This window comes from Monodelphis domestica, chromosome 3, assembly GCF_027887165.1.
Source record: "Monodelphis domestica isolate mMonDom1 chromosome 3, mMonDom1.pri, whole genome shotgun sequence".
Taxonomy (NCBI): domain Eukaryota; kingdom Metazoa; phylum Chordata; class Mammalia; order Didelphimorphia; family Didelphidae; genus Monodelphis; species Monodelphis domestica.
Window position 1 is genome coordinate 424688545 of NC_077229.1, and position 24231 is coordinate 424712775.

Sequence of the window (24231 nt, forward strand, 5' to 3'; positions counted from 1 at the left end):
AAGGAGTTATCTCTGGTCAGTTGTCCTTCAAGACCTCAACTGTGACCACTTAAATAGATCCAGAGTCAGCTACCCAGGGCCTCCCAGAATGGAATTCACTTTAGGGAGGCTGACCAACTCACCATGGGAAATGGCCCCACTTGGTGCCAGAGTGGAAGCCCTCAGGGATGGCAGAGATAAGTTTGTTTGCACAACATCTAATCCATCTCTAGGTTATCCAACATCAGGGCATTCCTAGAGCTGCTCTCTGGACTGATGAAACCCAGAATGGCCAGCAAGGAAGGTCAAAGGATGCCTTATCTTAATGTTTGGGAACAGAGCCTGTTTGTGAGTAGACTGTGAAAGCTCTGTGAGGAGGGGGGACATTGGCTCAAGGGGAACCCACTTCTCACTTTCCTACCTGATGAAAAATGAAGTTTACGTTTGTTTAGAAGAGAAGGTAAGGCCTGACAGAATATATTAAGGGCCTTGGCAAGAGGGGAGTGGGACACTTCAGAGTTGGATTGGGACTATCACCCTCAACAAGAAAGTACATTTAATACTTGTCAAAGCATGCACAGATACATTTTCATCCTGTAAAATAGTTAAGTCAAGATTCTTATCCCCTGTCAACAGTTGAGGAAATCAACGTTCAGAGTTAAGCGACTTGTGCGAGGCCACACAGCGTGCATTTTAGACTTCATAAGATGTTCTGACTTAAGTGGTTTTGTGCACATTGAAGCATGAGTTCTAAATGGAGTGAAGACATTCATTCAGAGTTAAATGAAGCATAGACTGCATAGAAGGATTCTAAGTGTAACTAGATTCAAGAAATGTTTCCTATTTGTTATTGAACTTGTGGTGATCAAGTAGGAAGCACTGCCATGTGTTCCACTGAAACCTGAATAAAATTGCCACTCTCACAATCAGTTTCCCATTCATCTCATAAACTTGTTCCTGTTTCCTAAACAAGCTCAAGAAGGACAGAAACCTCCCCCTGGAGCAGAAGGGTGAAAGCTTGCTTGAGCTTGATTTTCACTATGAATATAGATTGTGAAGGGCAGGTAGGTGGCTTACTGGCTATGTAACCCTGGGCACATTTGCCTCAATTTCCTCATCTGTAAGATAGGCTGGAAAAAGAAATGGTAAACCACTCCAGTATCTTTGCCAAGAAAATTCCAAATGGGGCCATCAAAATGACTGAACAACAACAGAGTTTTAAAATATTTATACTATTTTTAAGTTTTTTTCAAGTATTTTAAGTATTTAGATTTTACTCTTGTAAAGTAACTTGAGGCAAAAAATTTAATTTCAGTGACTTTCCAATTTTTGTAACTTTGGAATAAAGACATAATTTTTTTTTTAATCTCGGAGTTAACTGAGACTACAATGAGATGTTGGAACTAGAAAAGGATCCTCTAAGAAACAAAACCAAGCATCATAAAATCTCAGAGTTAGAGGGATTGTAGAGCCCACCTAAAACAGTTCCTATTGAAAGCTTTTTATTTCCAGATAAAGCAGTTGAGACTCACAGAGGTTTAGGGCCAGAGCTGATAGTGAAGCCAACTAACTCTCAGGCAAAGTCTCTTTCTACCTGAGCAACAGATTCAGATAGTCCTTGATTTTCTGGAACTCACCCAAAGGGAAGTGAGTCAGAAAATATCGGTGCTTTTATCCTGGGAGGTCTAATGGGGGGGCCAAAAGGACTTAGAATGAGGTTCTCTAAATCTACATAAGACCCCTATAGCTTTGGTCTTTGATACTTCCTTCTGGTAGCATTGGTTCTTCTTCCCAGGTTCTCTGGGGTATCGCTAACAGAGACCTTTGAGTGCCCTGGGTTAGGTTCCTACCCCCTAAGGGACTCTCTCCCCAATCCTCTGATTCTTACCATTACTGTGTAACTTATCTCCTATATCAAGAGACATCATGTGGGCAAAAGGGGGCATTGCTAGAAGGAGGTACAGATGGAGAAGGAGTCACGTCAACTGTCTTTTAAAAAGGTACTGAATTCTTCTAGCTTTTGATCTAGACTTGCTTAGAAGAACTGCCCTTATAATAAGCTACTCAATAATTTTCAAGATGACACATTATCCAATAGATCCAATAGAGTACAATATAAGACTTTGCACGGTCAGGCACTAGATGAGGTTGGTATAAATCTGTGTTGGCGAGCCTAGGCTTCTCCCCTCCTCCCCCTCTCCACATGAACCTGTGGACATTTCTCCCATCACCATCCCCTTTGCCCAGCAGCCCAATGGGAGTGCTTCCTCACTCCCCTCTCTGGGGCAAGGTGATGGGCTCACATGCAGTGTGAGGGTTGCCATTTGGGTACTTGGTCTCTAAAAGGTTTGCCAGTCTCTGGGATAGACTATAGCAGTTCACTGAAGGAAGGGAGGTGAGGGGGCTGGATTAAGCCACAAAGGCCTCATAGAGGGGGTGTCTTTAACTAGAGGGAAGTAAAGAGACTTCCAGGCAGGAACAAAGAACAGAATAAGAGAAAGTGGGAAATTTGAACAGGAAGAGGACTAGCTGAACCAATACCTGCATTTTCCAAGCTTGGGATAAGATAAGATGAGATGAGTTAAGATAAGACAAGATAACGGTGGGGGTGAGGGCTAGTGCCCCCTTGGGTTTTGCTTTTTTTATGGTTCTGACCCCCTGTCTTACAGAATTGTTCTCCTTTGTCAACAAGTCTCTCTCCCAGGAAACAGTGAAGTATTCATTCAAAGGCAATATTGATGTCACTCCAAACACTTGGCTAATAAATACTTTTAAATGATGTTCATTCAGTTGGCTGAAGTGCATCTTAATAGTTCAATGGAGTCTTTCCTGATTTTTTGTACCCTATAGAAGAGTTTCTCAGATAAAAGTCACCTAATTGGAGCATGAAATGTCAGGCTCACCGTTTGGTCCTATAGCTAGCACCTTCTCCGTGTTGGCACTAAGAAAACAGAAAGACATATGAGGTTAAACTCTTGGAAAGTCAAGCTGAGACTTTTGTCTTTGGCAGAGTCAAAGTTGGGCCCATAACTTCAAATAATCAGATAAAAGATTTTTAGTTAGAAGGGGCCTTCGGAGGCCATTTAGTTAGAATCTCACTTTACACCCAGGCCTCAGAGCTTTTTGGAAGATCACAAAGGTATAAGTGGGAAAATCTAGATTTATTTTTTTAAACCCTTACCTTCTAGCTTAGAATCAATACTGCATATTGGTTCTAAAGCAGAGGAGTGGTAAGGGCTAGGCAATGGGGGTTAAGTGACTTGCCCAGAGTCACACAGCTGGGAAGTGTCTGAGGTCAGATTTGAACCCAGGACCTCTCATCTCTAGGCCTGGCTCTCAATCCACGGAGCTACCTAGAGGAAAGCCTAGATTTAAGTCCAGTGTTCTCTGACTCCAATCTCATTTCTTTTCCACTCTGCCAAGAATAAAGTGATGCTTAAAGAAACTTTGTAGAGCTAAGCTGGTTCCCCTCCTTTATTTGAAAAGCTACAGAGACTCAGAGAAGAAACATGATTTGTCCAAGGTGGGGGCAGAGTCAGAATTAGAACCCAAGACTCCTGACTCCCAGGCCCATGGTTCTCCATTGTGTACTAACCCACCATTACCAGAGATTCCAAAACTGCCTTTTTGGCCCCAGGGCTTCTTTGATAGATGTAAGTCCTCTGATGTTTCCTTCCTCAGGGTGTCACGAGTTGGAACAGATGCAGCTAATCCTGGACACGATTCCTGTAATCCGGGAGGAAGATAAAGATGAGCTGCTCAGAGTGATGCCCTCCTTCATCAACAGCACCTGGGAAGTGAAGAAGCCACTGAGAAAGCTGCTCCCAGAAGTCAACAGCGAAGGTAGCGGAGCTTTCTGAGAAGCTTCCATGTCTCTGAGAGGTCTGGATAACTGGTTTTTCCCAAATGGTCCATGGAGGCAAGCTGTCCCATCACAGTGAATGGGCAGGTTTTCACACCCAAGCCCCTTCTCTTTGCTAGGTCAGCCCAGCTCAACTATTTACAATTTTAAAAACAGACTTAAGTGGCCTGGCTCAGAGGTCGGCCCCTTGTGTGGGAGCCACTGACTGGCCCCAGTGCTATTTGGTGGTCACTTTCCTTTCTCCCACCCCTCCCTCCATCTCTCCTTTTCTCACTCTTCACCTTCCAAACTTTCTCATTCTCTTGGCAGCCTCCTCTCCCACGTGTCTTCCTTCTTCTGCTCTGTTTATACGGAGGGCTTAAGAGGCTTTTGTCTGGCTTCACTTCAGGCTTTCAGAGGTAGAAAGGTGGTTGCCCAGCTCTGCTTCCCTTATAAGTTCACACAGTTACAGACTATGATGCTAAGCCTATCCATTATAGGAGGTCACAGAAGCCTCTCCAAAAGACTTGAGACGCAAGGGCAAGCAGAATCTGGGCACAAGCTAGAAGATACGACTTCTGGTCCCAACTATGACACCCTTACACCTCTGGGCAGGTCCATTCTGTACCTCCCATTGCCCCTCTGTAAAAGAGAATAAATAAAACCGGTCCTGCCATCAAAAGGACACTGAAGATCCAATAGGAGCGAGGAAAGCATTTCTTTAAAATCCAGTAGCATGTGCTTAGGTTTTAGGTGTTAAAGTAGGAGAGAAGGAGCCAGTGCCAATGAGAATAGTTCTCAGGCTCCGTTAATTCTACCTTTAACAGTCAGTCAACAAGCATTTACTTAGCATTTATGTTCCAGTCACTCTTCTTGGTGCTGGAAGTACAAAGAAAGGCAAAACACACAATCTCTGCCATCAAGGAGCTCGAATTCCTTTTTTTTTTAACCCTTACCTTCCATCTTGGAGTTAATACTGTGTGTTGGCTCCAAGGCAGAAGGGTGGTAAGGGCTAGGCAATGGGGGTCAAGTGACTTGCCCAGGGTCACACAGCTGGGAAGTGTCTGAGGCCAGATTTGAACCTAGGACCTCCTGTCTCTAGGGCTGGCTCTCAATTGACTGAGCCACCCAGATGCCCCCTAGGAGCTCACATTCTAATAGGAGAAACAACATGAAAATTACTATGAACATATAGAATAAATTGAAGGTAAGAGCACCAGGCCTAGAGTCAGGAAGGCCTGAATTCAAATCTGGCCTGAGACACTTATTAGCTGTGTGACATTTGGCAAGTCACTTAACCCTGTTTGCCTCAGTTTCCTCATCCATAAAATGAGATGGAGAAGGAAAAGGCAAACCATTCTAATATCTTTGCCAAGAAAACCCTAAATTAGATCATGGAGAGTCCTTCATGACTGAAATAAGTGCGAACAACAACAACAAAATCAGTAAGTTTACTTAAATGGTTACTTAACTCAGCACATTCAAAGCAATAAATTAGAAGGAAGGTGTGAGGGTATGGTAGAGGCAGGACATGACAAATGGAGCCAGAAGCAAGAACTGATATTCTAATGGTGAATAAGGAGAAAGAGAGAAAAAGAGAAAGGAGAAAGAATAACTGTAAGTGGGAATTCAAAAATACATAATTGTGCAACATTAAACAGCCTTAATATTAAACACCTCAATAACTCCTGGGACATCACTGCATGTCAACTCAGTACAGTACCTGGCTTGGGTTGTGTGGATATTAATGGATGATAATTTATCTTAATTATGAGCTTATATATTGAAGAAAAGGTAGCATTATGTCCATGCCCCATTGTAAAAACTAGAGAAGTAGTTACAGATTTAGGGGAGTTTTTAATCCAAAATAATTCTATTTGTTTTCTTCCGAAAATAAATTTTAGTTTTTAAAGTAAAATGAAGATACAGTTTTATCAATGCTCTTTTTCATCTAAGGTCACTTTCTAAATGATCACACATATATGTATGCACACATACACACACACACACACACACACACACACACACACAAGAAAAGGCATTTTGGTTAAATTCAGTTAAGCAGAATGAATCAGTGCATTGAGCATGTATGCTTTATTCTGGTGGTTGTTTCATTTTTACCTTGGTCTTGCCTTTGTGCCTATGTGCCTGTGTGTATACTCACATTTACCAGTTCATAGAAGCCTTCCCAAGTGAAACAATTGTTTAGGAATGTTTTAATTGGCACTTCACTTAGCTGGAAAATTCCCTGGAGTAATCAGGGAGGTTTGATATGGTTAGAATTTATTTTTCCCAGAGAATCATTTTTGACAACAATCCCTTCAACTCCACTCTCCAAGGTAGACTTTCAAGGAGTTCAGGCCCTAGCTGTGCCCTCCCACTACTTTCAGTACCATGGCCAGGGCTGCTCCCAATGGAAGTCAATAGACTTGGCTTTGAGACCCAGCTCTGCTATACACCAACAGTGTGACCTTAAGTGGATCATTTCTTTGACACTAATCTGTAAACCAAGGTGACCTTTAAGGTCTATTCCAGATTGCACATTCTAAGATTTCCCCCCTCCTCTGGTCTTTTGGGGCAGATGCTAGAACTGAAAAAAAAAAATCTTTGTTCATCATCCAGCTCTGGAACTCATTGGTGGGTCCTAAATATTTTTCTACCTCAGATTTCCCATTCTTCAAACCAAATATATATGAACCCCAGCTAATGAGGATGTCACGTAAAGACTTATCTTCCATGGTGCCATAGCTCTGTATTATATTACCCTCTAAAGAAACAGAGGGCACCTGAATGGCATAGTGGATAGAGCATGGGGCCTGAAGTCAGGAATTAGCAGAATTAGCAATGCATGCTTCATTTGCCACTTATGGGCCATCACTTCCTTACTTTGCCATGTATTCTCTAAAGTTACACTTGGTCATTGACCAGAATTTCATGAACTTTCAAGGTTATATAGAAGCCTTACCATTCAAGTCTGGCCTCAGACATTTACTAGCTGTGTGACCTTGGACAAGTCACTTACCTCTGCCTCTATTTCCTCAATTGTAAAATGGAAATAGTAGAACCACCTCCTATGCTTGTTGTAGACATCAAATAAAATATTTGTAAAGTGCTCAACACATAGTAGGTACTTAGTAAGTCCTTCCTTCCTTCTTATTTTCAGTGACTGAAATGAGGTTGGGGAAGACTTCCCAGAAAAGGTAATAAATAATACCTTGTAGGATGGGCAAGACTTGCTGACAAAGGCAGGAGCAAGAGAGTCAGGAGCAAGCATTCCAGGTAAAGAGAATAGACTGAGCCAAAGCCCAGAGGTAGAAAGACAAGCAGCATGCTCAGGAAATAAATAACAAGTGAGCCAGTCTGCCATATCAGGTGGTTCATGTAAGAAAGGAATAGAAAATAAAGCTTTAAAAGTAGTTACGCACATGTACAACCTGTATCGTATTACCTGCCTTCTTGGGGAGGGGCGAAGGAGGGGACTGAGGGAAGGAGAGAAGATGGATTGCAGAATGTCATAAAATGATTATTTAAAATTGTACTGACATGGAATCTGAAAAAATTAATAGATGTAAAAAGATGATTAAATAAATAAAAGTAGTTAGGGAGACTGTGGGTGGCCTTTGAATGCTGTGTGAAGGGGAATGAACTTGCTAGAGGAAGATTAACAAAATAATCAAAAACCCCTGAGGTCTGAAGCCCCCTACCCAACTCCATTTTGCATTCCAAATGACATCATAATAGTGACCAGACACTGTTAGACCTAGTATAAAGAACACTAGACTTAGAGTCAGAAAGCCTGGGTTTGAATCCCAGTCCTGACATCACTAGTGGTGAGACCTTAGTCCAGTCACTTAACTCTCTGAGCCTTCGGCTCCTAATCTGCAAAGAAGTGGTAATAATGATTGGAAGACATTTTGCAGACATTAAGGCACAAGTGAAAGGTGAATTATTGTTTTTATTATTAGAAGAGGTTCTACGTGCCTGGTTGCCACCTGTTGTTAATCCTTCTTAGCTGGCAGATGCTTATTAAAGTGAACGGGGCTCACACCTCCCCCTCGCAGAAATAGCCGTGCTGCCTCTCGGGAAAATCCCCTGCCTGCCAGGCTTTGGAAAATGACCCCAATCTGCTTCAATGCCTTGGGATAAAGGGGCATTAAGAAAATTAAACTGGAGCATGTCCACCGCGGTGAGGGGGTCTGGAAACCATGGCAAATGAGGGCTAACGGAAGGAACCGGGGATGTTTACTGTGGAGAAGATCTGGGGGAAGGGCAGAACGTGAGCCTGGAAAGGTCTGAAGGCTTGTCCCCAAGGGCAAAACTGGGAGCCTCGCAGGGGGGAAATTCAAGGGAGAACGTTGGGGGCTCTAGAGAAGAAAGGATTTGACATTTAGAGCTGTCCAACAGACGCCCCTTGAGTTCACTGTTGAGGCTGGCTAGCCCGCTGTCACTGAAGGAAGCAGAGAGAATGTTCCAGCTTTGGATAGGAGAGAAGCTGGAGATCCTCTCGGGGACTTTCCAGTTCTGGGCTTCTGTTGCTGTGGCTGCTAATAATAGTCCTTTACATTCATATTACACTTTTGACTTTGGAAAGGAACTGTGTGTTTTTCAAATGTAAGGATAAAATGAGATAGATTTTTTTTTTTACTGCCACATTTTAGTTTAGGGAATTCTAATAAGGAAATGCCTTCTATCAAGGAATAATTGCACCTTCTTCATAATCTTTTATTTGAAAATGCTTATCTTTTATTTTAGAATCAATAATAATTGATTAATTAAATAAGTATTAAATTAAATAAGTAAAAAATAAGTACTAGTTCCAAGGCTGAAGAACAATAAGGGCTAGGCAACTGGAGTTAAGTGACTTGACCAGAGTCATGTAGCTAATAAGTGACTGAGGACAGATTTGAACCTAGGCCATTGCCTGCCTCAATTCACTGAGCCATCTAGCTGTTCCCTTCTTTTTTTTAAATTCAAAGATATTTTCTTTTTAGTTACATGTAATAAGAACTTCATATGTTTTCAAAAATTCTAAGATCCAAACCATCTCCCTTCCTTCCTTCCCTCCCCCAGCTTAAAGATGGTAAACAATTTGATCTTACCCCTTTCTTTATAGTTTTTTAACCGGTAGTCATAGATAGTGATCTGAGGCCAGATTTGAGCCCAGGGTCTCCCATCTCTGGGCCTGGCTCTCAATCCACTGAGCCATCTAGCCATCCCCTTCTTTATAGGCTTTTAACAGATAGTCTTATGGTTGCTTGTGGGCACTAAGAGGCACAATGGTTAAAGTTGGCCTTTTAGTCAGAAGCTCCCACCCTCCCACTCTGACCCGTATTGGCTATGTGGCCCTGGGCAGGTCACTAATTTCTCAGTGCCCCAGGCAACCAGTTCTCAAAGACAATATTTTTGTTGTTCAGTCATTTCAAACCCCATTTGGGATTTTCTTGGCAAAGATACTGGAGTGGCTTGCCATTTCCTTCTGCAGCTCATTTTACAAATTAGGAATTGAGGCAAGTTACAGAGCTAATAAGTGTCTGAAGCCAGATTTGAACTCAGGAAAATGACCCTTCTTGATTCTAAACCCAATGTTCTATCCACTTTGCCACCTAACTGCCCTGAGACTATAAATGTTGCAGAAGAGGTGTGATTGCCTTAGTAGAACAATTTTTTCATCAGAATAACATGTAGCACAAGGTCCAACCCAAAAAGGAAATTTCATTTTATCCTAACAGAATTGAGTGATCTAGGCATTATTCTCCCCACTGAACAGATGAAGACAAAAAGCCCATAAAAGTTAAATATTTCCCCCAAGGGCATGGTATACGAGAGGCAGAACTGGGCCAAGAACCTCCATCTAATCCCTCCCACTCTAGTGCATTAATACTGTACCCATCCTGGCACTTCTGTATTATGTGACCTTGTATCTTCTCTCTAAGTCTCAACTCTTCCTTTTCTGCAAAATAGAGATAATTTCTGCCCTGCATACCCACTGTGAAAGTCAAATGAGATAATGGATGCAGAAGTATTCCAGCTTTAAAGTTCTGTAGAAATGTCAGGTGTTGTCACTGAAGCTGTGTAGCACTGGGAGCTGGAGATGTCTGGTTTGTAGTAAGGACATTGCGCCATCTTGGTCCCCTGCCTGCACTCTTCACTGAAGCACCAATATGTGTCCTTCAGTCCCAGAGTCTTGGGTTACAGTGGCACTGAAGCCTTAGGAGAAGACCAGCCGCTTTGAGAATCTATTGATTTCCTGAATCATTGATGAACACCCTGAGCAAAGTAATCCAGGACAGCAGTGAGTGGCAGGTTAATGGCTCCAGGTTGAGATACCCCTTCTCAGCTTTACTGCCTCCTTAAAGACTCCTTGGAGCCCAGACAACCCATGATTGGCTGTAGGTCCATGCCTGCCTTTCCTCTTGAGCTATAATGTGATTAGCCACATGATGCTTTAAGTGGCATTTTCATAAAGAGATGAGCTGGGAAATAACAAAGAGAGAGACATGATTGCCTGGGAGCCAGACTTGACCCTAGAATGGCCCGCAAAGCATACTCTCTAGCACAATCTGGGGAAAGTTTTATCATGACAGGGGCATTAGACAGTTTCCTAGTGCCATTGAAAAGAGAAAAGAGAAAAGAAGGGGGCAGCTGGGTAGCTCAGTGGATTGAAAGTCAGGCCTAGAGATGGGAGATCCTGGGTTCAAATCTGGTCTCAGATACTTCCCAGCTGTGTGACCCTGGGCAAGTCACTTGACCCCCACTGCCTAGCCCTTACCACTCTTCTCACTTGGAGTCAATATGCAATATTGACTCCAAGACAGAAGGTAAAGGTTATAAAAAAGAGAAGAGAAGAGAAGAGAAGAGAAGAGAAGAGAAGAGAAGAGAAGAGAAGAGAAGAGAAGAGAAGAGAAGAGAAGAGAAGAGAAGAGAAGAGAAGAGAAGAGAAGAGAAGAGAAGAGAAGAGAAGAGAAGAGAAGAGAAGAGAAGAGAAGAGAAGAGAAGAGGCAGAAAAAGGTAGCCTAATGGGTTGACCACATTGTTGTTATTAAGTCATGTCCGACTCTTCATGACCCGTGACTCTTTGTAACCAGCCAATACTGTCCATATGGTTTACTTGGCAAATAGGTGACCCATCCCTAGTAAAACAATGAAGTGAGAAAATTCTTTCTAAGCTTCTATTCCTTCTTAATGTGTCACTGACTCAGTTGGTATCTTCAAACTGGCCCTTGGATATCTCAAGGGCCTTCATTGAGAGACTCCCTGAAGAAGTGCCTTGTGCTGAAAATCTTCCTCTGCCTTCCCACCCCTTCAAAGCTTACTCATCCTGTGTCTCATTATCTTAAAGCTTTACCCTTTTCAGCATCTGTTGACCCCCCAAATATATTTATGACTAATAACCTAAATTATTAGTGTCCCCTCCCAGGAGAATTTCCATTTTTAATAAAGATTTCCTAAAGATACAATGCCTTAACCCAAGGGAATTGGTGCAAATCTCTAGTGGTCTCATGTCAGGCACCTTGGCAGACTATTGGAAAAACACTTTTGGATGGAGGCAGGAAGACTGAGAAAGTGAGGCCCAATTTCAAGGCAGAAAAAAAATTGTAGAATGTTAAAAGTCAAAAAAGGACTTTAGAGATTATCTAGTCCAAGCATCTTATTTTACTGGTGAAGAAACTGAAGCTTCTATCTCTTGTCCCTGATATCAGTGCCAGCCCTAGACAAAATTGTGAAATGGCAACTTCCGTCCTAACCTCTTTTCATGCAATTGCCCACCTGCACATGGGACCTGTGGCTGCTAGTTGGCACAATAGATGGAATTCCAGCCTTAAAGTTAGGAAGACCTGAAGTCAAATTCAGCTTCAGACACTGACTAGCTATATTATCCTGGACAAGTCACTTCTCTCAGCCTTAGTTTCCTCATCTGCAAAATGGGGATAATCATAGTACTTATCTCACAGCATAGTTGTGAAAATCAAATGATATCATTTAAAGTGCTTATTAGCACAGTGGCAGGCACATCATAAGTGCTATTTAGGTACTAGTTATCATCTTAATCATTATTATTATGCCCATAAACTTGGTAGCTTAGTAGGGAGGAAGTCTGATTTGTCTATGGTTACACGGCTAGCGAATGACAAAGCCAAATGATTCCAATCTTCTGATTACCAGGGCAGTCATTTTTTTCACTATACCAAGACAGAAATTAAAGGGAAAAAAGAGAATTGGGAAGTGGAGAGGAGAATGGAATTTCAGAATTGTTGACTCAATCCAGTGTTTCTCAACTGTTTAAAACCCCTTCATCTAGCATCAGTCTATCCCCTACTCTTTCCAGGCAAGGTTTGTTCTTAGTGAGGACTAACTTGGAATTCATTCTACTTAACTCTAAATACCATGAGCCCCTTCTAAAAAAAAGTCCCAAACCCTCTTTTCTCAGCCTGGAAGGAGGCAATCAGTGACTTCCATATCCTTCTCTCCTTTGCTTTCCCACAGCTGTTGACTTTCTGGAGAAGATCCTGACCTTCAACCCCATGGACCGATTAACAGCAGAGATGGGCCTGCAGCACCCCTACATGAGCCCATACTCATGCCCAGAGGATGAGCCCATCTCCCAGCAGCCCTTTCGAATTGAAGATGAAATTGACGACATCTTGTTGATGGCGGCCAACCAGAGCCAGCTCTCCACCTGGGACAGGTGCAGTATTGCTGGCTTCCTATGCTGTTATCAAGAGCAGCTGCCCTACTTGATTCTACACTCTCCTTCCTCCCACCCCTCTTGTACCCCCTACTAACTCCAGGTCACTGGAGTCCTTCCTTTTCATTGGTCACATATTCCAGAGCCTTTGGAAGATGGTCTTCAATATATATATATATTTTTTTTTTTCATATAGCCCATGTATATCTCCTCCCCCAGCCTCAGCCTGGCTCATTCTCTTTTCCTGTCTCCCAGACCCTCACAATGAGATGAATAAAGTCCATGGTTCTTCTGCTCTCTCAGCATGTGATTCCTTGCTATGAATGAGTAGACAAGTGACCTTTCTCAAGAGAGCACCTTTCATTACTGTCCTCTCTTGCTGGGGTGAACAGATTGTCCAACAACATTCAACAGATACTTTTTGAACATCTAGAGTGAAAAGAGTCCTGGGTTCTAGTGCTTGCTCTGTCAGTCACTAGCAGTGTGACCTTGGGCAAATTGATTAGCCTCTCTGAGCTTCAGTTCTTTGTTGATTGGGGATCATACCACTTTCCCTACCTGCTTTGCAGGATTGTTATAAGGATGAAATGAGGTCTTGGATGTGGAAGTACCTTGTAAATTACAAAAACAGTACAAATGCAATATGTTTTTTTAAAATTCTTACCTTTTCTCTTAGTATCACTTCTAAGACAAAAGAGGGGTGAGAATTAGACAACTGGGGTTGAGAGACCTGCCCAGGGTCACACACCTAGGAAGGGATTGAGGCCAATTTTGAACCCAGGACTTCCTGTCTCCAGGTCTGAGGTTGGATGCAAGGGTGCTGGAGACAACTGAGGCTGGCTCTGAGAGCCAATTGTTGAATTTTTAGCATGAGCATTTAGAACCTCAGAAAAACTGGTAAATGCTAGAAAACGGAATTTATTGATTGTCTAGTTGACTTAAGAAAGTGATAAAGAAATGGTTAGTAATGCAGATGAAATGTGAAAGTGTGCCACTGTTAAACATTTTCCTGTACATTCCTGGTTGCATATGACAAGTCCTGTTGTGAGTGATGCAAATGACCAGAGCTGGTTTGGGGAAGAGGAGGAGGAGAGTGGGCTCTCCCACAGTGGGCTGAGGTTGTCAGGAAAGACTTCCCAGAAGCAGCAGAACCTGAGCTAGATTTGGAAACATATGTGGAATTGAACAGGGAGCAAGAGAAGGCGGGAGACTTTTCAGAAGGGGGAGAACAATTTGAGCAGAGGCACTTGATCTTGAAGGTGGATCTATCCCTCGGCTTCTGTATGTCAGAGGGCAGGGGTGTTTGCACATGGCTTGAAGTCAACAGGGCTGCATTAAATCCTGGCTCTGATGCCTGCTAATTGGTATGGCCTAAACAAGTCATCTAACCTTCTGAGTCTCAGAGGCTCCTAGGGATAAAAATACATGATCTCTCTTGCAGGGCTCTAATAAGAAAAGTGTTTTGCAAACCCTAAAGCATACTATAAACACAAAGTAATTTGAATTTGCAGCTCTACTAAGCATGGGGAAGTCTATTGCTTTTATTCATGCACAGTTTTCTGCTTTTAAGAGAGGGATCTTAGGAAGTGTTTGTATTAGGAACTACAAGTCCTTGGAATTAGCTTTGCTAAGTGCTCCCTGCAAGGAAACTGACATAGGATCTAATGGAATGGATCAATGGTTAGCTTAGTGAGCTGCACCACCAAGCTAATGCCACCATGACTGCCAGTTAAATCCGCTGATTAGCTACTCAGCTAAGTTCTGTTCAATGACCCAAATGACACCCCATTCCAACCAATCATATAAATTCCTGCCATTGATTCCAAGGGAAAGTAGATGGAAGAGAGCAGAGGGCTCAGACCAGATGTATCCTCCCTCTTGGAGGAGCCTTAGTAAGTAATTAGCTCTCCAGGCTAGAGTCCTACTCATATAGATTTATTAAATGAGCTTCATCCTTCCAATATGAGATTAGATTGCTTTTTTTTAACCTTTACCCTCCATCTTAGAATCAGTACCAAGTTGGTTCTAAGACAGAAGAACCATAAGGACTACGCAATTAGGATTAAGTGATTTGCCCAGAATCACCCAACAAGAAGTATCTGTGGTCATATTTGAACCCAGAACCTCCTGCCTCTAGGCCTGGCTCTCTATCCACTGAGTTAGTTACCTATCTACCCCAGGACTAGACTACTTCGGAGGATTCTTCCAACGCAAAGATTTTAGTATCCTCAGAATTTCCCTCTAACCTGATTCAAACTGTATCTATACTTGACAGTGGGTAGTGAGAATGAATAAAGCTGTTACTCATTCACAGGACTGGCTTTACCAACAGGTAAAAGTAGTAAATTCTTGATAATCTGAGGACCACCATGCAGGGCCCCCTTTTAATGGAGAAAAGGAGAATATATCTTCAGGACCTTTCTCCAGGATTGCTGACAGCTAGCTAAAAGCAAGATGGGATGCCTGGGAACAGAACCCATGGTGAAATGAAACAAGAAGGAACTTTTTTTTAAACCCTTACCTTCCATCTTGGAGTCAATACTGTCAGATAGTCAGACAGAGCACAGATTCCCCCAGACTGCAAGCAAAAGACTCAAATTCTAGATCTGACTCTTTGGTAATTACTACATAGCCTTGGACAAGTTCCTTAATCTCTCTGGGTCCCAGTTGCTCCATCTGAAAAATAGTAATATGACCAATTTCTATTTTCTCCATCCCTGTGGTGAAAGGATAAAAGATACCTTGATCATAATAGTGCTTTTATCTCCTCAAAGATCCAATGCTCCTTAAACCTACTCATTTGTTTTTCTTCAATAGTCTGTATGCCAAAACAGCAGGGAAGGTTGCCAATGACCAGCAACAGATAACTACAAAATTTAAAAGGAGGCAAAATTCATCTTTGGCACCTCCCTATCACCTTTTTTGTCCCCCTCATCCACTACCTACATCCCCTCTTGTTTGCTCAGGAAATGCCTAATACTCTCATGATCATCTCTTCACATCCAAATCCCTCCACTGCCATATTCACCTCCTCTTTCCTCAAGCAGGTCCTCTCCTAAAACGTCCATTGTTAGAAGATAACCTCTTCCTTCCCATTCTTCTAATGAACAATGCTATACTAATTAGCAGAACAGATCTCCTTCTGATTATTTGATTAAAGTCTATTCAGACCAGGGTACACATGATTGATTGAGAGGACACCGATGTGATATAGAATCCTAGATTCAGCCTTCAGAGACCCAGTCCTCATATTGACTGGGTGACCCCTGGCTTAACCCCTTTGGGTCTTAGTTTCTTCATGTATAAGATAGAGCCAACAAAGCTTGGGCTACCACCTCACAGGATTGCTGTGAGGGCAGAATCAAAAAAATGAAATGTAAAGGTGCCTTGTAAATCCTATAGTATTATATCATACCAAATTACAAATACCTTTTAATCAGTGGGCTAGAATGGAATGAACTCTAGAGTCAGAGGACCTGTATTCAAATCCTATTTCTGTTGCTTACTACCTAAGTGACCTTGGTCAACTCACAATCTTCCTGGGTTTCAATTTTCTCATTTGTAATATGAGGAAGTTGAACGACACGATCTTTGCAATCTCTATATCTTAGTCTGGAAAGTTTTAACTCTCTCTCTTTATCACTCATAAGTGGTTTCAGTGTTGAGAAGGCTGTTCAATTCAATGAATCTCTCTAACTGTCCAATGTGAGGAATCAGAGATTTTTGAGCAAAGAAACTTTCCTCAGGGTCCTTGGCTACTTCAAACTCCCAGTTTACATGCATGAGAGCACATGTGCACACACATCACCCATCAAAATAAGAGGAGACAACTTGGCATCCTTCTGCTCATAAGATGTCAACTCTTCCCTTCGTTAGAGAAATCCCGTCGTTGATGACAGTGATATTTCCAAGGTTGAGCAAACTTGAGTCTTAGAGCACACAGTTTTTTCCTTAGTCATTCTTTTGTTCCAGACTCCTGGGTCTTCAAGTTCTGTCCTTCAAAGTCTGAACCTAGGAAGGCTGTCCTATTTAGGCCTTGGTCTTGGGAGCTGAGAATAATAAAATTCCCATAGGAACTTCTATATGATTTCCAAAGAGGAATGGAAATGAGAGTCATGGCATATGCCAGAATACATTTGAGCCTTCTTGAGAAAAACTTGGTGCTCCTGAGGTCATCCAGCCTTGCAAGAGTGTGGGGTGGTGGAGGGCACACTAGCCTGGGAGCTAGGAGACCTGGGTTTTAGTCCCAACCCAGCCACTAATTAATTGGCCATGTGACCCTGAGTAAGGAATGCCACTTTCTGTACCTCAGTTTCCTCATCTGCAAAATGAAGGATTTGAATTTAGTCATCTCTAGGAGGCCTCTTATCTCTGTCATTTCTGATTTTATAAGTACTTGTCTGCTAAATCCTGGGAGGGGAGAGAGGCAGGGACTTCTGGCTGTTCAGGGATTAAAAATAGAAGCAGATGTACTGGCAGCTAAAACTCCACAAGGAAGTAAGGACAAGGGACCCAAGTGGATGTCCTGCTACATTTGGGGAACTGACAACTGGTTGCATGAGTGAAAGACAATTAAATTGTCCTTTCGAATCATTTGACAGATGATGATACAGGGTAGGGGGGTTCCAAGGGAAGGCTGTGACCATCTCTTTTTGTTAAACAGATTATGTTTGGAGAGATATTTTGTTGTTCCTGTTGAAACCCCTTCCTGTGCTTCAGAGTGATTCTTCTGGGACTGAATGATTCATAAATCATGTGCAAAGCTTAGGTTAATTAAGAAGCTGTGCCTCCAGCTGCACCCCGTCTTTCACCTTTGAGTCAGTGACCTCCACAGTACTGCAGGCACAGAGCTCTCAGAGAGACTCTTCGAGTCATATAGCAATAAGTTAAATGGTGCTCATTTTCTTAAACCCTTACCTTCTGCCTTAGAATTAATGCTAAGTATCAGTTCCGAGGCAGAAGAGCAATAAGGGCTAGACAATTGGGGTGAAGTGACTTGCCCAGGGTCACACAGCTAGGAAAGGTCTGAGGTCAAATTCAAACCCAGGACCTTGGGTCTCCAGGTCTTGCCCTCTATCCACTGAGATACTTAGCTGCCCCTTACAGTTGTTTCAAAGTGCACACTCACTATGTTCCCATCAAAATTCTAAATGCTAGATATACAAATACAAAAAGCAAGCCAGTTCCTCCTCTCAAAAGAACTTTCGCTCTTACATTCTTATAAAAGAGGGTTAGTTTGGTTTGATCAGGGCATTTACAGGGATGGTGAGTGGAAGCACCGGGCAATCAATTTAGGTGGACTTTCCAGGAGTCACATTATTGATTTGATTACTGTATCCAGAACCAGAGATAGAAAGAAGGGGGCGAGGGTAGCCGAAATGTGGTGTGGTCGGTCCCAGCATGACTGCAAAGCAGGCAGTAGAGAACCAGCAGATCAGAGGCTGAGGGTGGAACAGCAGCTGCTGGACACTGGAAGACTCATTAGAGATGATCTTGTCCATTCCTCCCATTTTACAAATTAAGAAACTGGCACTCAGAGTAGGAGAGTAATGCCCACACCAAATGGAAGAACCAGACTACATCCCCATCCCCTGACGCCAAACCCAGCTGTTTTTTCCCAGGCGTTTGTGGTTGGTTCTTCAGGAGTGGCCATAGACAAAATAGTTATGGCCATAAAGTTTTCCCCTTCCCAACCGCTGGATGTGCTATCTCTCCCCTCCTGAAATATCCTCCCTTCTCATCTCCACCTCTCAGAATTCCAGCACCTAGGACAGTGCCTTGAATTAGGAAATGTTTGTTGAATTGCAGGCATTTCTTTAATTCCGCTCTTCTGGGAAGACCTCCCAATTTAGTGCTCTCCCCTGCATTTCACTTTGTACTATACCTATCTGAGTGAATTGTGTACCCCAATCTCTCCAATAGAAGGTAAGCTCCTGGAGGGCAGGATTTTTTTTCTTCCCAGGCCCTAGCAGGGACCTTTCACATAGTAGGCATTAAATAAATATTCATTGAATGGTGGCCCCCTCTCCTCTCCTTCCAGGACATCTCCCCTTTCAGCAGCATCCAGGTACCTTGGGCTCTCCTGTTGCTTCATCTCTTATATCCCTAAGAAACTGATGCCTGCTATGGAGTTTATATGGAATGTATTGCCTGCTGTATTTTTAAAGAGGTCCCCTGGGTGGGAACAATGCTTAACCCAAAGGAAACAGTCACTAAAGATGGAGTGAAGGCAGGAGAGGGGTCTTCCTGGTAGCTCTCATCATCCCCTACGGAGAACATTATGCCCCTCCTGTCCTTACGTATTTTTCACAGATACATTTCCTGTCCTGTTCACTTACCAGCTGTCTTCATTGTACTCCTCCAAGGAATGTGCACCCAGCAGGAACTCAGGTAGTACTGTCTGCCTGCGTTTTCCTGCCATTCAACAGTCCTATCTTTCCTGGACTTTAGAGAAGCCATAAAAACTATTAAAGCAATGGAAAATGCAGGGGGTAGGAGTGGTAGGAGACTACACACTGAGCCAAAAGTCAGGAGATCTGCATTTTAGTCTCGGCTGTGTCACTGGCAACTTGTGTGAATTTAGGCATGGCACACTGAGACATAGTATGGCATAGTGACATGAATGTTAGACCTAACTACACTCCAAAAGACCTGAGTTCAAATCCTACCTTGGATGCTTACAGGATCCTTAGCAAATTTCTTAAATTCTCCTGAGGCCTCAGTTTTCCTTATCTGTAAAATGAGGGGATTAGACTTGATGATTTATAAGTCCCTTCCAACTCTAAATCTATTAGCCTCTGAACTAGCCTCAGTTTCCCTGTCTATAAAACGAAAGCAATCAGGTCTCTTTCAGTTCCAACATCCTGTGATTTTGATTTTGGAAGATATTACCAGAGAACCATACAAAGTGATGTATTTATGAATAAATGTCTGATGGTATAGTGTAGATAGCCCATAAAGGAGTTTGAAGGGAGAGCTCAGCAACACTTGATGGCATTTTTCTCTCTTGCAACAATCCCACCTGATCCTTAGCTTCCTATTTCATCCTCTGTCTGTCTTCTCTTAGGTACCCAGTCAGTCTATCCTCTGATCTGGAATGGAAACAGGACAGATACCTCGACACAAGTGAGGTACAGCGGGATCCCCGTGCAGGCTCAGAGTCAATAGTGGAAGAGGTCCAGGTGGACCCACGAAAATATTCCCAGAGTAGCTCTGAGCGATTCCTGGAGCAATCTCACTCATCCATGGACCGAGTATTTGACTCTGACTATGGGCGGTCCTGTGACTACAAGGTGGGATCACCATCCTACCTGGATAAGTTACTGTGGAGGGACAACAAACCCCATCACTACTCAGAGCCTAAACTCATCTTAGACCTGTCCCATTGGAAGAAGACAGCCATCGCTCCCACCACTGAGCTCTCCCTAGAGGAGGAGCCCTCCAACCTCTTCCTGGAGATTGCACAATGGGTGAAGAGTACACAGAGTGGTCTTGAGTGCCCCAGCCCACTCCCTGAGATCCAGGAACGAAGCCTGCCCTCCTCACCCCAACACCACAAGGAACCCAAGGAGGGGAACAATGGGACTGATCCCCAATTTGACTTGGATGTCTTCATTTCCAGAGCACTGAAACTCTGTACCAAGCCAGAGGACCTGCCAGATAACAAACTCAGTGAAATCAATGGGGCATGTATCTCAGAGCACCCCAGTGACATCGTACAGACTGAACCCTATCCAAAGGAGAGGTGGTGAAGCTGAGTAGTTTGCTCTTCATGAATTTCCCCTTTCTTCTCAGCTGGCTGGCCACAGTCTTGTGGCACTGCAGACCCAGGCCAAAGGGAAAAAACAGGTTACCCTGGTTCCTGGCATGTCAGTCCTTTGCAACAGAGGGTGGATAGCCTACCCCATACCTTTTAATCAAAGACAAACAGCTCCCAGCCTCCTTTCTGATGCCTTAGGGTTCATGAGACCCTTGAAGGAATCAGGAAACACAAGTAAAATATTGAATCTATTAAACTGCCTTAATGATCGCGCCTTTTAACCTCTGGAATGTTTTGAATTTAAGTCTAAGGTAATAAGCCTTTTGTACAGAACACCAGGCTGATCAGTTTATGAACATATTCTTGGGGGTGGGGGCTTTGGGAGAAGGAAAATGGGAGTAGCCATGGGAAGAAGGAAGCTTCCCAAAGAGGAACAGGTCCTCTCTTTTTAATAAGGGTTACACTCCACAAACTCAAAGAATGTCAGAGCCAAAAGGGACATTTGAAATCATCTAGTTCAACCCCTTCCTTTGACAGATCAGGAAACTGAGGTCCAGAGAAGGAAGGTGACTTCCCAAGGGTTACAGAGCAAGTTCGAGGCAAAGCAGTAGTAAAACTTGGGTCTCCTGACTCCCAGACTTGCCCTCCATTCCATCTCCTTTGTCATGGAAATGCTTTCTCTTCGAAATCTAAGGGAAGCCAAAGTCCAAGGAAGGGCTTCCTCCTTGAACCAGAAGTTGGAGGGCTCTCTTAAATAGTCAAGAACAGTCATCTCCTCCCCCTGGGGCCAGACACCAAAGCCTCTTGGGCTTCAGATCCAGGCAACCTGGAGGGTCACTGGGTTAAAACAACAACAACAACAACAACAATCACCCACAGCCAAGTGGCTCATTTAATAAAGAATCCATAAGACAGGGAACTAGGCAGAAGCCATTGAGTTATTCCTGAGTGCTTCTTCAACCTCAAGTATAGTCACTGATGGATGCCCCTGGGGCCAGATTCTGCATTCTTTACACACACACACACACACACACACACACACACACACACACACATACACCACAGCCCTATGCAAAAGTGGAAGAGGCAGGCAAGTATGGGGTATGGTGTGAACAAGAAGGGGCATCAAAAACCTCTTGCCCCATCCCTAGGTCTCTCTCCCTCTGGCCCATAGTGGGCCCAATACCCCACTGTAACCATTATTCCCTTGGTTTGAAGACCTCCTTTTAAAATGCAAACCTGTTACCAAGAAAGGTAACCCAATAAGCTGTATTCCTCCATGAACACCTCCGCCGGAATTAGTTCATGGAACTAGCTGAGCAGAGGGCAAGATCTTGGAGGGAGTAGTGTGCCGGACAAGCACCCCTTCTAATAGTGGGTCAAGAGAGGTACGGAGTACCGGGGCACTGCCCAAGAGGGACAACACAACTGGAACCCTACGCAGCGTAATGACCCTTCAAGATTTTGCTTGGGTTTCTGTGTACTGGGTACCTTGTAGCTATTTATGTGTGTGAGAGCACATGCACACACACACACACACACACACACACACACACACAGTTGGTGTGTTCAATTGTGACCCTCTGAGGGTGCAGGTCCTTGCCTTACTACCTTGGCCCTCAGCCTACCTTCACCCACAGACTCGGGTGGCAGCCTTGTTGTCCAATCAGCTGGCACTTGGCATTCCAGCCTCGTCCCCTTCTAGCGAAGCTTTCAGGGGGAAGCTAGAAAACAGGTAAACAGATGATCAGACCCTAGGATTTGAAAGTAGCTTGGGGTTCACCTATACCTCTGAGCACCTTAAATGATTAACCTGTTAATGATCATTTGTACATGAAACAAACAATACATTATAGGCTTATATTTTAAAAATGAATTCTTCAAGCTGACCAAAACTTTTTTAATGGAGAATGTGTAAATAGAAACTGTTCAAGAAATGAAACTTTATCCACCCACTCACTGTGCCATCTTGTCCTATGGTGGGGAAAGGGGGGAAGGAGGAAATTACTCTTTTGGTAAAGGAAGAAAGCTGCTGTTCTTAACCCTGTGGTCCATATATCACTGTTATACCAGAGTAATTGTTATTATACCCATGTAAAAAAATCTACTAAATGCTATTAAACACTATGATGAGATGTGTTTTGCCAACAATCTGAATGATAACTGGACAGAACTCACAAGCCTTGGTCTCTGCCCTACCAATGATGCCAGCCATAAGAGAAGATGAATTTCCACAGAGATCTATAGCAGGAAGATGGTGACAAAATCAATTCATTCTTCCTGGGTTCTTATACTATTGATCTCTTCACAAGAAGTGTCAGATCCATAGCTAGAATTTTTGAGGCTTGGACAATTGGCATGAAACATGAACTCAATTCATTTGGGGAGAAGGCAGTATTGGCAAAGGCCTCAAGACCACTTCTAGTCTAGGGAAGATCTCTCCAGGGAGGAGACTACCAGTGGATTATAGGTAGGAGTGTGTTGGGAAAAGGGAACCTATTTAAGATCCAAAGACTGGAAGAGAAAATTGTCCTTTAGAGCTGCCCATTTTAATGAATTATCCTTGCTATCCAGGACTAGACCCAGTTGTTTGATAATCTGAAAGTGCCATCAGGGCCCCCTCTAAATTCCATAACCCTGTAACAGTCTTTTGCCCAGATTTTAGCTCTGGAAATTGTTACAAATATTTAGTGTAGGGGAGAGAAGGAGATCACACTTTGTCCACCTTTCCAAGAATGTCTCTGACTAGCTGAGCTAGTGACCAAGCATCAGGCCCACAAAGAATAGTTTAATCAGCCTGATGTCAGCTTAGCATTGAAGTGTTATCATGCCAATCCTAGAGGATGCTAGATATGTTTCCTTTCACACATGCCATAGTAACTTTACACAAGAAAGAAGTCTTGAGCAACTCTCTGAGTATGTCAAGGGCTTTCCTCCACTGGAGATAGTACTGTGATCCTCAGACTTCTCAGCAGCTTCCTAACCACCTGAGAGTAACTGGAGGCAAGGAGGGGAAAAGAACTTCCTTCTACAGCCCAGGTGTCCCGCAATGGGTCAGTATGACTACTGAGCCAGTCATTACTTAAGACACTCTTCTGCCCTGCCTCCTCCTCCCACAAAAAAAAAAAAACTAAACACACAGACAAAACAAAAACACTTTTTCCTACAGAGTGACAACCTGAATATACTATTTTTTTCCTTGGAGTAAAGATTAATATGTTTTCTCTGTACTGGGAGGATAACAGCCTAAGCCATACTGAATCCAACATGAAAACATGAAACAAGCACCCATTACATACAACCACTGTCCTAGATCCTGGGGAAGATATGAAGTTCCTACATCACAGAGTCCATGCCCTAGTAGAATTTATAGTCCAGTGGGATATAGGAGGGATATATGTATTCGATTTTTTTAAAGATCTAAGAAGGTATATCTCTCCAGAGAATTGGGAAAGGCTTCCTGATGGAGTTGGCATTTAAGCCAGATTGTCTTCTTTTTTTTTTAACCCTTACCTGCCATCTTAGAATTGATACTCTGGACTGGGTTCCACAGCAGAAGAGTGGTACAGACTAGACAATGAGGGATTAAGAAATTTGACCAGAGTCACACATCTAGGAAGTGTCTAAGGACAGATTTGAACCCAAGACCCTCCATTTCTAGACCTGGCTCTTAATCCACTAAGCTGCCCCCTTGGCAGAGTTTTAAAGAAAATGTTGAAAGATAAAGTAAAGGGAAGCGAGTATTAAAGGCCCAGGGAGCAAAGTGAATAAAGTAATTGAGGGATAATTTAGGGGCAGTTCAGGAGGCAGCAGTTTACAGATGAGAGTCATAAGAGAAATAACAGCCTTCTCTCAAAATGAAATCACTTCCCATGCCCACATTGGTGGGAGAAGTTACAGGTACCTGCTGTGTGACTCAACCCAATTGCTTATCCCAACCCTCTTTTCTGTCTTAGAATTGCTACT

General features: G+C 43.2%; 1 protein-coding gene across 1 annotated transcript; it reads left to right on the forward strand.

Annotated features, from left to right (window-relative positions):
• The first annotated feature begins 3602 nt into the window (after nt 1-3602).
• Nucleotides 3603-22400, forward strand: LOC130458489 (mitogen-activated protein kinase 4-like). The gene is made up of 3 exons (XM_056824429.1): nt 3603-3822; nt 12305-12506; nt 19573-22400. The coding sequence occupies exons 1-3, from the start codon at nt 3645-3647 to the stop codon at nt 20255-20257; spliced, it is 1065 nt and encodes a 354-aa protein (XP_056680407.1). The 5' UTR covers nt 3603-3644; the 3' UTR covers nt 20258-22400.
• The last annotated feature ends 1831 nt before the right edge of the window (nt 22401-24231 follow it).

Bases quoted from the DNA above. Each gene is read 5' to 3' on its own strand.
- LOC130458489 (XM_056824429.1), top strand. From the start codon at position 3,645: ATGTTTCCTTCCTCAGGGTGTCACGAGTTGGAACAGATGCAGCTAATC. The intron at 3,823-12,304 runs GTAGCGGAGCTT...GCTTTCCCACAG, and splicing joins CCCAGAAGTCAACAGCGAAG to CTGTTGACTTTCTGGAGAAG. The intron at 12,507-19,572 runs GTGCAGTATTGC...GTCTTCTCTTAG, and splicing joins CAGCTCTCCACCTGGGACAG to GTACCCAGTCAGTCTATCCT.